We start from the raw sequence: 14,066 nt of genomic DNA, 5'->3' as shown, positions 1-14,066 counted from the left end.
TCACTGTTAGAAAATAAAGTTCTAATTCTGCTTTAGTGCAGACAATACATATCTTCAGTTTTATACCACAGAGGAAGAATTAATTCAGAAGATGAAGCTATAAATGACTTGCACAAGAATATATCCTACCTGTTCTTGTTTCTTCATCAACAAAATGCTAAATTTGGGGCTGTATGTAAGTAAACTATTACTCAATTATAAATCATTATAAAATTGTGAATTATTGCATGACACAAAATGGTATTGTTCTTTAAATCAATTTAGTAGCATTTGCTTCATTATTTCATTCAATAAATATTAAAACCCAGCACTGACTGCTTAAACACTGGGAAGGAAGATAATGGATTTCAGGTCCTGGAGCACTTAACTTATTATGATCTAAAGGCAGAAAACAGCCAGTTAAGTAACTAACCCTACTCATGCACCTGTCCCAACACATTTTGTGATCTACCTCACACATATACCAAGGACATCTTGCCATTGTACAATGTCTTGTACACAGACATTTCCATTGAATAGATAATTGAAATAGATAATCGAAATAGATAATCGCATTTTGGCCAAAAGACCAAGTGGCCAGCATCCCAAACTATGAACATTTTCTAATAAACAACCTTGAAAATCTTCTAATAAATATTGAGAAGTCATAGAAATTACTAATGGGCACTCTGTGATTCACACATCCAAAAAAAGAAAAAAAAAAAAAAGAAAAGTCTATTTGATAGTTACACCTTGGTTTCCAAAAGACATCTCAAACTTAAAATCTCTAAAATATAACTCTGGATTTTCCCTCTTTATCTGACTCTCCTTCTAATGTATTCCTTCTCAGTGGTGGCAGACCTATCCACTCAGCTGTCCAAGCTAAAACACCTGGGAAACCTCTCTGACTTCCACTTTTGCCTGTCAATCTCCCCCAAACAATTCATTAACAAGTCCTAGCTTTGCTATATCTTGAATACATCTCTTTCTCTCCATCCTTACTGCTACCACCCTAGGCCCAGCCATAGCATGCCTCATATAGCCTTTTAAAACAACCTCTTAACTGGCCCTCCTTCTAAAAATCTTGTTCTGCTACAATCCATTCCCCACCCAGCAGCTAGTGATACTTCTTTTTTTAATTGTCAAGCTTCCTGAAAGAGATGTCCATACTTACTGACTTGGCTTTCCCAATTTCCATTCACTCCTCGCCTTAGAGATGCCTGGTTTCAAGTCTGTCAATCCTCTGAAATGCCTCTCGAGTCACCATGTTGCCTGAAGACTACCAAACCCATGGAAACTTTTCAAATCTTATTTATTTGACTTGTCAGCAGCTCTTCTCACTGTTACTAGCCCCACCTCACTCCCATTTAAAAACATAATTTCTTCCCTTGACTGCCTTGTCTCTACTCTCTCGGTCTTCCACTCAAGCTGTTGCTCCTTTTCCTTTGATCATCATCTAAATGATGGTATTCCCTGCCCTCTTCTCATACTACATTTTCAGTGGGGAGTTGCATCTCTTCAAATGCCACCTTAAATCTAAAGCTCTTATTTCTAGCACAGATCTTTCTAACTTAGCTCCAGATCCAAATATCTAATTTCCTACTAGACTCTTTCACTTCTATTTACACAGGCACTTCAACTTGTCCCACATGTAGAGCCATTATCTTCTCCCACATCTGATCTTCCACTCTTTTTCCCTTTCAGTAAATTGCTACCACACACCTAGTTGCCCAAGGGAGAAATGTATTATCATTGATTTTTCCCTCTCACCAAATCCCCCCTGTGATACCACCCATCCCCACTTAGGTAAGGCCACCATCATGTCTCGTCTGGATTACTGTGCCAGCATTAACCAGTATTCTTCACTCTCAACTCCCAATATACTCTTCACATGACTGTCAGGAATAAATGCAGGACGTGGCATCAAGGCTGTTACTGAGACCCTAACTGTTGCTCCAGTCTCTTCTCCAGTCAGTTCCCTATTATAATATTCTTCTCACAGCCACATATACTGGTGGCAGTTCCCAACATATGCTATGCTCACTTACCTCTGGGGTTGCCCACACTGTCCTTTAGGTGGGCCTCTTAGAACCCATCTGTCTTGGTCTAACACCTCTGGTCTTTCAGGTCTCAGCTTACCTGTCACCTTCTCCAGGAAGCTTTCCCTGATATCTCTCCTGGCATACCAAAACTGAGTTGGGTCCCTCATACACTCCCCTAGGCTTTTACTGCTTACTCTTCTCACAACACTTGTCACTAATTGAAACCACCGGCTCACATGTCTATATTTACCCCACCAGACTATAAGCTCCAAAGACACTTAATTTCAAAAGAAAAAGCATTCATCATGTTATTCATTTTACTGAATAAAGTTAATTTCTACAATGGCTCACCTAAAATTTAAGCACTACGAACATCGAGTAGGAAAAAATTTCTGTACTAGATTTTGAAAGCAAAGTATATATCTAGTTTCACAGTAGGCAAACAAAATCTTTGTCCTCTGGCTAATTAAAGGAAGAATGGTAGTGCAAGTTAAAAAAAAACGGCAAATATATATTCTTATAGAGGTTACATTTTATTTTACTTGTAACTTCAACAGATGTTTATCTTTAGAAAAGTCTGGTTGGAAAATTACGTTTCAAAGAAACACCCAGTTTTGCTAAATCAAAATTCAGAGCTTACGACAAGAACTGTCTCATCATTTTTACTTTATCAATTTAGAGGCATATGATTAACCATAAATTCAAATAATCATCTGATAACAGCTATAATTCTAGAATATTCTTTATCAATGAATGTGAATCAAAGGTAAAACCAATTAAACAGAAAATATATCATTTTTGAAGCTATATTTAATATTTTATACTCCTGTACTACAAGTCAAGCCTAGTCACTAAAAAATTCTAGTTTCATACAGTTAACATCTTTTTAGCTATTGTCTATGCAGTCTACTAAGCAAAATCTGACAGAGTATCTAAGAGCTTCAAAACCCTTACTTTTTCTCCCTACCTTAAAGAAAGCTTTTCTGATGAAATGACAAGATATTTATTTAGAACAAGAGTGAAACTCATTCCCAATGAAAGCTAAACCAGAATGACCTGAGGTCCCATTCAGCACTGGAAGGCTCAACTACATATAACACCACAGTTAGGTTACAGTAAATGCCATTAGCATCACCATTCCAGTAGGAGGAGTGAGTTCCCAAGAAATCCCTTGTCTTCAGTATCCAAGTCAGAAATAGGGTCTCTGAATTTTAATGTGAACCTATCATATTCTGCAAACTACCAAAAAAATCCTAATAGGTTTCTTTAGGAAATCTGATCAAAATTGCAAGATTTCTAAAATTCACCATTACTCACACAAAAAAAAACCCCACATAAACAAATTCCTTCAAGGAAGAGTTCAAAAAGATATACATAAAAAGTGGTTTGAAACTGCTTATTAGTGAATATCCTGCTCAGACAAGTAGACCTTATTTCACATAAACCTAGCCTGTCATGTAAAACTCAGGAAAGCATTTAGGTTCCTTGTTACATAATAATGCACTAAAAGTAATTATATATTTGAAATCTGTTCCTTTCATCTCCTTCAAGGACATGCTTATAAATAAAGACTGAACTTCAAATTTAGAAATTACTGGAAACTAGTTATGTCAGTTTACCAGATATTCATATACAGCTGCCCACATCTGGAAGTCAACTCAGTATTACTTTTCCACACAGACCTTACACAACACCTTTCCTAGCAACAAATCTATCATAATGTTATGTGTCACTTAAACCAGTCACTGGAAAAGCACAAAATATAGGAGCAAACAATCCTTTATTTCAAACCTACATTCACTATTTATTAAATTGGTATTAAAAACCCAAAATTAATTTATTTTAAATAACTTTGAATTAGATTTAGGCACAAATATATTAAAACAAAAAACAAAACAGAAGAGAACCAATCTGCTGGCAGACAGCATAGAACACCACTGAAGGACACCATCAATAACAGGGGATGTGTGTAAAGGGAGGGTCAACAGGTAATTTCTAAATCAAAACAGTGACTCTGTCTACATGACCACACTTGTTATGTACAGAACACTATATCTGGTACTATAATAGGATATGAAAACAGATGACTTCTGCTTTCAAAAAAATTTTACTATCGTTCTGGAGGGAGAACATTACTACATAACAACTGACACTGACTCAAAACAACAAATCAACACCTGGTTAGCAGAAAGGCCAAAGACAAAAGAGGGTTATGGAATTTAAGTGGCCCCAGGTCCTTGCTGCCCTACCTTCAGTAAAAAAAACTGTGGTCAAGATTAAGGTGACAGATGTGGAAACCCTCTGAAGAAAAACATTTCTTTCTTTTTTTTTTTCTCCCTAAAATGCCCTGTTTATCCTGCAAAAATCTGGAATGCTTCACAACTCTGTGTGTCATCCTTGTACAGGAGCCATGCTAATTTTCTATAGTTTCAGTTTTAGTTTACGTGCTGCCAAAGCAACCACAAGAAAAACATTACTTGATGCTAAATAAATACAAGGCATGACCAAAAACACAGTTATGATCAACAATATCTCATTAGTTCAACACCTAATAGTCAACATATATAGTAGTAATATCAGTTCTAAATCAAGAGGCAGAACAATGCTGCGAACATATAGCAAATATCAGTTTTACATTCCAAATTGGTTGGGATTATGTTACCCTGAATGATGGGATTAAAACTAGGCAAACTACTATCATATGTTTTCACTTTTACTTGACAGCTCAGCCACAGCTCCAAAAATCACAGAGAAAAAAAAAAAAACCTGACCACCTTGAATCAAAACATAATAGTCGAGTTTTAATTATGATAACTACCGCAAAATCCAACAGAATCAACTCATCACACCTAAAACTCCAGAATCCAACAGCACTATCCCCCTTTAGGAAAGCAGCTAATGATTAGCCATAGGGGGCAGCAAAGTTAAGAGAGTGAAAAGTAAATAGAAGAGGTGAAGTGAGGGCACGAAACTAACAGGCTGGGTAATGAGCCATGAGTATCTAGAGAAAAGAACAAAGTCTCAATTAATGAATTAAATCAATAGACAGATAATGCCAAACCAGTGATTCTCAACCCTGGCTGCCCATCAGAATCATCCTGGGAGCTTTCAAAAATACAAATACCTTCATCCTATCTTAGACCAATTTATTTAGAATCACTTGAGGGTAGGACGCAGGCACTGACGTTCTTAAAAAATCTCTAAGTGCATGTCCAGGGTTGAGAACCCTGCTAAACACATAAAAATAAAAATAAGCTAGTCTCTATCCCTGGCTTTTTACAAATTTAATAAGTTAAACTTTAAAAAATACACAGAAACCTATTATTTCCCAAATGTATTATTTTTGTTGATAAATCTGTTTTTGTCATCCAAAGAGAGACAATAACTCATTAAAGACTAATTCGTTTTTTGTGATTTTATCAAGGGAAAATATTATTCTTGCAAGTAAAAATGATTAAACTGACATTCAAAGGGGTTAAACAACTAACCCAAGGCAACTGTAACTCATCAATGATAAAGGCAATTTAAGTCCACTATTTAGAGGACGGGGTACTTTATCCCAGTGATCACACTATTTTACTTAAATACATTTTACTGGATTCTCACTTTACAGGCACTTCATAAAAGGATCCAAAATTCAATTAAGAATCAGAGGAGGTAATAAAATTGGGGGAAAAAGAAATCTGATCCTAAACAGGAATTCTGAAGATGTTAGATTTGACTTAAATGGAAAAGTTTTTCCTTCATGTGAAGACCAGCAATGGTCACTATATTAATTTCTCTAGAAGTATATCCTAAAAAAGTTTTTAAAAATTTAAAAATAAGTCTATCAGAAGAAATAGGATATTACTTTCAGAAGATAGTCCTAAAATGATTAAAATGTTATATCCCTTTGTAAACAAACATTTTTAACATATTCAGATGAATTTCAACTCTTCTTTAATGCCATCCCAATTACTAAAATGGGTTTGGGGTTTAGATGGAATGAAATTAACTTTGAAAAAAATCTATAAACCTTAAAAGTTGAGTGAGTAGTATCCCTCACCAGCACAAAAAAGGTTAGTTATGAAATTTCAAATCATGTCAGTGTTCTTGTTCCAGATAACCTAAAAGACCACATATATCAAGAAAAACAGAAAAAACATTTTTCTCTAAAGGTAAGCAAAGCACTTCAAATGAGCACCACTGTTACTGGCCTCAACATCTCCAGTGGAACCCAGAATCTAAGAATATACCAACCAAGAAACTGAGGAAACTTGGGAAGTTCTTTACTTCACCTGAAGGGGACTTCAATCGCTAAGCCAGTTTCATTCTGTTCTTTGCTGTCTCCTATGAGAAATCCACATCTATACAACTCTACTGGTTAATTCAATTTCTTTGCTTGATAAAAAACTTCTAACTGCAGCTTTCAATATTTTAAATAGTCACTCTATCCTATTTCCATGTCCACTCATGTTGATGTTACAGCTTCACCTCACTTCATATAAATCATAGCTGAAAACTGATTATAAACAAATTATACTTTAAGCACACTAGCAAAGTTTACTATTTATGTGACTTCATTTAAAAAATACTTTTAATCTGGATTTTCGAATATCAAAGAGAATGAGAACTAACATTCTTTGCTTATTTTTAGGCACTAATTACATTATTTCACTTAATCCTCACAATCCTAGGGAGATAGAAGGTATTATCCCCATTTTACAGATAAGGAAAGCAACTCAGAAAGATTAAAATTTTACTTTTGACCCAGGGCTGACCCCAATGACACAACTCTATCATACTGCTCAAATGTTCATAAAGCAGGTTAATAGCAAAAATACTGAAATCATTTAATCTGGGTACCAGTGTCAGTTGTAACACCACCCAGATAAGTAATCACAGGCCTGAAACTAGGCTGTTCAAGCCTCAACTTTCTCATCTGTCAATACTACTGGACTTGCACCAAGTTGCTGGGATGACACAATGAAATATAATTTTTGTAAAAATACTCTAAACTGTGGATTGTCACACACTATTACCTTAGTAGGTGTGAAAAAGCAAGGGATATCAGGGATTAGGTGTTGCACAACTTTGGACTGTTTCACTTATGAGCAATACTGTTTTTATAATTTAAAAATATAAAGCAAAGTGTAAAATAATTTGTAAATGCTAAATGCTATACAACTGTATGGCACCTACTATTTTACCAAGCCAATCCTTCCAGAGACTCTTAAACGGACTGAAAAACTTCCACTTAACAGATTTTTTTCTTAAAGTTAAAAGTTTCCTAACTGTTGGTTACCAGAGGAAAGGCTTAAGGTAGAAAAATTAAGTACTTACTATACTAATGTAAATTTAAATACAGAAAAAAAAAGATTGATAGAATGTTCCTACCTTTATTTTCTAATTACCTAGTTCTCAGAGGAACTTACAGAATTAACATAAGAAATTTCAAGTATTTTGGAAAAAGAAATTTTTTTAAGCTATAAAATAGAAGGCAGTTTAAAGACCCACATAAGTTTCTCATTTTTAAAAAGTTCTTTTAACAAGGCTTGTTTTTTAAACACATTCTATAATAAAACAGAATTTTCTCTGAATGTTTTCACCATTAAAATCCTTCAACCCACTTACTAAATTATTTTGCATGAATAAACTTCTTATAGATGAAAAAGTGGGATTACTTTGTTAATCTTTACCCATACTATGTTTTGCGGAAAATAGCTGGCAACTCTCCAGTTTAGATCCATGTGGACAAAGTGTAACATAAGCAGGTTGGTGTAAACACTTAAAAGATTTTGGATGCCCACAGATATCTGAATCACTCCACAGTAAGATTATATTTCAGAGCAGGAAGAAAAATTCTCTTTCATACACATACTGCAGGGCTTTCCACTGGTTTTTGTCAAGGCCACAAATGGAAAAAACTACTACTGACAGAAAAAGCACACAACGCTGTGGCAGCAAGGACTGCCAAAGTACCAAGTGAAGCAACTGAATTTTAAAAAACCACTTTTCAAGCATTCTGGCATCTGGAGTAAAAGTAGTTTTTCCTATTAGTGGGAAATCTAAGTAAGAATCTTATTCCTCAATTAAGTTTACATAAATTTATCCTGAATATGTAACTTTCCTTATAAAGAACACTATATTTTCATGTAAAACATACAGAATAAATCTAAAGTTCCAATTTTATTTTTTTCTCTACTAGTGAGCAAAATACTATAAAAGTCAAAGGCACCTTCAACTTGTTGAACTATATACCATATAACGTAGATGGTTACTGACTGCATATTTTTGCTAGACTTTTAAAAACAAAATATATTAAAGTGGCCTTCCCTGGCTTAAAGCAACCATATGTTTAATATTCAACTATTTTTATTAAATATAAGTAAATATATTAAAAAGGACAATATAAGGAACCACAATACCTTACTAAAAAAAGCAAATTAAAGAAACCTGAAAGAGAAACACTGGCACCAAACCTTCAAACTGCAAAAATAATTTGCCAATTTAATGAAAAACAAACAACAACAATGTAAAAATAACTATGATGTTTTAGTTAAGTTCAAAATTTAAAATTCATGAATTGCAGCTCAGTGTCTTAATAGGTAAGAAGATACTCTTTTATAGCTATGACAACACTCAAGAATGAAAGTCTTGGCAATGCCTACCACTGCGGTCTACCGTTGACTATGACATGTAAAGTTTAACAATTTTTGTATGCTAAAGAGCAAATGATAAATGCAATACCACAGGCTACACATCCTAAATAAGACCCTCTTTCAAAAGCCAGTTTGATTCTGGCTGTGGGATGTCCTTAATTTAGAAGCACCCCAAGAGGGCAGGCAGTGTAGGATCTTAATGGGGTTCCAGAGCTATTGCAGGTCAACTGTGATTTGATCTGGGGTTTCCTTTAGACTCCTAGCCAAACTCAGGCTGGATTCACAGGCCCAAAGACAAATCAGAACCAGATTGGCCTTGAAGGGGATGCTGGAGCTTTTTCAAATTGATCAAAAAACCTGCTGAATATTTATCTGTTTCAGTATGAACCTTGCATTTCCTGGCCTTGCAAAACCGATCGTCTAGACTTCTATCAGGTTTCTTCTGCCGAAAAAAAAATTCAAATGTTTAGGACCATTATCATCTTGTTCCATGATGATGCCTATCTCATAAAAAGTAAAGACATTGAAATTATAAAACCAAAAGGTAGTAATCCAGAAAGAATAAACTAGAACACCAGGAACCTATTTCTTTTTTTTTTTAATCCTCTAAACCTAGTGGGAAAAGTAAGTGAGCCAAAAGGAGTGCCAAGTTCTCCTGCAAGGCATTAGGCACGGATACCAATTGGAATTACTGTACAAACCTACAAAGTCTCTGGAATCACTGCTTTGGCAAACTAACTTCCCATTCTATTGCAAAGCCACACTGTCTACTCCTTAACACTTCTCCCAGTTTACCGTGTGTATCTTCTCGGACAATAAAGTATTTCAAGTCTTTCTATTCTTTGGGCTAAAGGGTAACATTTAAATCCAATGACCCAGTAATTAAGACACTACACTGGTCAAATTTTTAGGCTTTTTCTTTATCAGTAAGTCTAAAGGCCAGGTAACTCCTAACTGGTGTTTGCATTAGCATTCCTGGTCTGTAAGACTCTTAGGAACGGTCAATGCGAATGGAAAGTTAGGGAGAGTGCGTACAGGAACTTCGTAATTGGAAAAGTAACAGTGGCCGAAAAGAGGAGGAAGGTCTCAGAAAAGTGAATATCGGAACGTAAGACAGGTTGTTAAAGCAAGATGGGGAAGGGCAAGACTCAGGGAAGAAGAGTGAAGAACTGTACCCCTCGGGACGCAAGAGGAGAGTTCCAATCGCCAGGGCAGGTAAGCGAGCGCGCAGGTGGGGAGGGGTGCTGAGCTCCTCCAAACCGGGAAGAGTTAAGGTGAACCCAGGAGAAGTGAGAAGAGCACCAAGACTCTCAACGGCAAAGCTGTCTGAATCAGAGCGGGTGGAAGGAAGGACGCCAAGGCAGCACGGGGAACTCGACTCACACACCCCGTGCCCCAGCTGGGCAGAAGGAACCCCAGAAAGAAACGGCTCTGGCGGCGCGGAAGCGAGCCCCCGCGCTCCTCCCCGGGGTTACCTTTGAGCTGGGGCAAGGGGTGCAGCTCCGGCTGGCTGCCCTGGCTGCGGAACTGCGACGAGCCCTGCGAGCGCTTCTGCCTCTGCGCCTTGCGCACCGATTTCCGGGTGAAGCCGTCCACTTTCTCCGAGGCCGAGATGGCGGCGCTGGCAGCCCCCGCCGCCGGCGGCGACGACGACGACGACGACGACATCGCCGCGGCCCTGGCGCCTGGCAGCTCCGGCTGCTGCTTGCACGGAACGGGCAGCGGCAGGAGGAGGAGGAGGAGGAGGCGGGGGAGAGGCGCCGAGGGCTCGCGCCCCTCCGCCCCGTTCCCCCGGCCGCACCGCCCTCCCGCTCCCGGGCGCCGCCGAGCTTCTCCTCGCCGCCCGCCGACGCCTCACGGCCACATCTCAGCGCCGGAGGTTCCTGGTCCCCGCCGCGCGGCGAGCTCCCGGGGCTGACGGAGGCGAGGGCGGGGGCGGAGCGGGGTGAAGAAGTTGTTGACTCCGAGTTCGCGGGGCGGGTGGACGGGAACCCGAAGTTTAGACAACTGAGGCGAGGGCGCGGGGGTGCGGACGTCGAACGCGCCTCTCGTCGGTGCAGCCCGGGTCGCCAGCCGGCCGGCGCGCCAGCACCTCAGTGGCCGCAGCCAGCGCAGCCCGCCCTGCCTGGAGCCTCTTCCCGAGGCGCTGCCATCGCGGGTCCCCTCCGAGCCGCTGTCGCCACGCCGCGGTGTCCGCTCTTCCCTGTCAGCGCCGACCCCTCATCTCCCGGGGCGGTAACCCGCCGCCCCGGCCCTGGGCGCGAACACACACTCGCTCCTCGAAGCGCCAAGCGGTCAGAACCCCCTCCCCCACGCGCCCTTCCGCCGCCCACAGAGAACCCCTGGCGAGCGACCGCTACAACTTGAGAAGGTGCTGGGTAGAGGCAAGGGGGGAGTGTGAGTGCGTGTGCGCGCTCGCGCTAGGGCGCGCGGCCCGGGGGAGGGACCTCGCGGGGGATAGGGAGGGAGGAGGTTGACTGACAACTTCCGCAGGGTCCCGCCAGCCTCTCGGAGGCTCGGGAAGGAGTAAGGGGGTGGGAAAGCCTGCCAGCTCCCTCAGCCAATCGCAGGGCTAAGCGGCAGCAACGGGCTGAGGCGTGGCCTCCCGCAAGAGCGATCAAACGGGGAGGTTAGGCAGAGGACTGGGGCGTGGTTGTATGACGGACCTCGGCCACAGCCAATCGTAAGTGAAGCTGGCGACCGGAGTGCCCCTCTTACGTCACAACAGTGTAACTAACTCTAAGGATTGAAGGGATGTGCCCCTCCACCAGCGAGCACCTTTGCACGCCTGCGCGACAGCTCCGGGCTCTAACTGCGCTCTTGACAGCCTATGAGAAGACAGGAAAACTAGAGGAGGGAGTTTAGAGAGCAAAATAGAATGCCCCATCCTTCTCTTCCCTTTCTACTGGCCAATGAGGAACTGAAGCGACTGGTGGAGAGCTTGAGGGCTGCGGCGCCGAAGAGCGCCAGGTGTTACGTCACTGAAAAGGGGTGGAGCAAACGCCTGGTAGGGGAACAAGCTGTGTGATTGATGGCTGAAATAACCCTGCGGAGGAAGGCAAGGAAATGAGCTCGTCCAATGAGAGCGGGGTGTTGGTCTCATGGGCGGACCTTGGAGCCTCCGCTGCCGTAAGCCGCGCACTTGCAAGTTACCGGTTAAATTTATAGCTCTCTGATGGTTCTGGCACAGCCGTTCCTGGTAGCTGTGCTAGTGCGAGTTTGGGCAGTCTAGCGTCTACTACTTCAAAGAGTTTCCCAAATCCAACCCCCCCCCAAGAAGAGATTTGTCATTGCTAGTTTAGTATCATACTAAATTTCAGTCTTCTTCAGCCGGAGGCCTTCAGCTGCTGCAACAGGATGAGTACAAAGTCGCTGACTTGTGGTTTGTGAATTGGAGGGCTTGGCATTTACTCTTGCTGGGATCTCTTGTAGTTTCCATCCAGAATTTAAACTTCTTAAGGACAGGGACTGGAGGTCATCTTAGATTTTTTTTTTTTTTTTTTTTTTTGCGGTGCTTTCTGTATAATGATGCTTATTGAAAAAAAAGTGAGCTGGGTTTCCCTGGTAGCACAGTGGTTAAGAATCCGCCTGCCAATGTAGGGAACACTGGTCGATCCCTGGTCCAGGAAGATCCCACATGCTTCGGAGCAGCTAAGCCCTTGTGCCACAGCTACTGAGCCTGTGCTCTAGAGCCCGCAAGCAACAGCTACTGAGCCCAAGTGCTGCAACTGCTGAAGCCTGGGCATCTAGAGCCCATGTTCCCCAACAAGAGAAGCCACCACAGTGAGAAGCCTGTGCACCACAGGGAAGACCCAATGCAGCCAATAAATAAAAAATAAAGAACTTTTAAAAAATCTTAGGAAAAAAAAATAAATGAGCTGAACAGTGTGTCTTCACTTTGGTGTGGTGGACCCCAAACTCCATTTCTCTCCCACGAGCCCCAGGCCTTTTCCCTTCGACATAATTAAAATAGTTGCCATATATTTAAGCAAAGCTACCTGATACATATGTACAGAAGATTCCAGCTTTGGGTAGGAAGTTGGATCTAGATCTAAAACAAAACACTACCTTAAAATATTTCCTTCCTTAGATTCACTGAGTGGTGAAATTGTACACAAGCCTCCTAGTTAAAGAGATTCAAACCTCAGCAGCATCTTTGACACCTTTCTCTTTTCTCACTCAGTGAAGTTCCAGATCGTGTTGAATCTACCTTCACAAACGTTCAAACCAAGCCTTGCTTACAATTTGCACAACCGACCACCAAATATAGTTCAGGGCTTCCAAACTCACTGCCAGATCAATCTTTTTTTAATGCCACAAGTATCTTATTGGTACATGTGAAGAACCATCCAGTACCTACAGAAGAAAGTCCCAATTCCAGGCTCTCCTCAATCTAACACGTGGCCGTCTTTCCAGGCATAAATCGTGCCCTGTCCCTACACAAACTCTTTCTTCAATTTAGACACATCATTCCACATACTGATACCCTAAAGTTATAGTGCTTCCTTGACCGTCAGCTCCATCTTGAAATAATCCACTTTTTCCCCTATCTTGTTGCAGCCTGTCTTTTCTTCAAACCCTAGCTCAACCCCTATCTTTTATGAAACCGTTAATGATAATCTGGCCAAAAGTGATGCCTTCCTTCTTTACATTCCTACAACATTTATTGTCTACAACACTCACAAGGTCTGTCATCATATAATGTCAGAGATGGCAGGCGCTATGCTCTTTCTCCCCTGGAAGTTTGTAAACACCAAGAGAGCAGGAACTTAGTTATTTTATACCTCTATATCTCTTGTTGAACAAAGGATAGATATGCAGTATGTCACAGTCTAATTTTTAGTTCTCAAGAACAAGCTTTCTGAAAGTGTAATCATTGGATCGCCTACATCAAAATGCTCTGAGGTGCTTATTTAAAATGCAGATTCCTGGGGACTTCCCTGGTGGTCCAGAAGTAAAGCATCCATCCCCCCAATGCAGGGGACATGGGTTCGATCTGTGATTGGGGAACTAAGATCCCACATGCCAAGGTGCAACTAAGCCCGTGTGCCACAACTACTGAGTTCGCACTCCTCAACTAGAGAGCCTGTGTGCCACAAACAACAGAGTGCACGTGCTCTGGAACCCGTGCGCCACAACTAGAGAAGAGAAAACCCACACAGCATAACCAGAGAGAAGCCCATGTGCCTCAATGAAGAGCCCATGTGCTGTAACTAAGACCCGACAAAGCCTAAATAAATAAATAAATAAATTTTAAAAATAATAATAAAGTGCAGATTCCTGGACCTGACCCCAGACACATAGAATCAGAACCTATGGGAAAAACACTGAGAAATCTGTTTTTAACAAGCTCCCTAGGTCATTCTTATGCACACAGAAGTTTGAAACTACTATTATCTAGTCA

The 14,066-nt window shown here is 40.9% G+C and overlaps 1 protein-coding gene and 1 pseudogene across 2 annotated transcripts in view; both read right to left on the bottom strand.

The window, feature by feature from the left end:
* PPP2R5A (protein phosphatase 2 regulatory subunit B'alpha) overlaps positions 1-11,070 on the bottom strand; it is a 65,560-nt gene extending 54,490 nt beyond the window's left edge. The window contains exon 1 of one of the 2 annotated variants that reach the window (XM_057725747.1): positions 10,138-11,070. In XM_057725747.1, the coding sequence (XP_057581730.1) occupies positions 10,138-10,330 (193 nt within the window). In that variant the 5' untranslated portion in view covers positions 10,331-11,070. The remainder of the gene's footprint in view (positions 1-10,137) is intronic. The other variant, XM_057725749.1, reaches the window with a different exon arrangement.
* Positions 4,382-4,480, bottom strand: LOC130850575 (U6 spliceosomal RNA; annotated as a pseudogene).
* Positions 11,071-14,066: the final 2,996 nt, after the last annotated feature.

The sequence above is a fragment of the Hippopotamus amphibius genome, chromosome 3 (assembly GCF_030028045.1).
Source record: "Hippopotamus amphibius kiboko isolate mHipAmp2 chromosome 3, mHipAmp2.hap2, whole genome shotgun sequence".
Taxonomy (NCBI): domain Eukaryota; kingdom Metazoa; phylum Chordata; class Mammalia; order Artiodactyla; family Hippopotamidae; genus Hippopotamus; species Hippopotamus amphibius.
The sequence above is the reverse complement of the archived record's forward strand: the minus strand, read 5'-3'. Positions and strand labels throughout refer to the sequence as shown.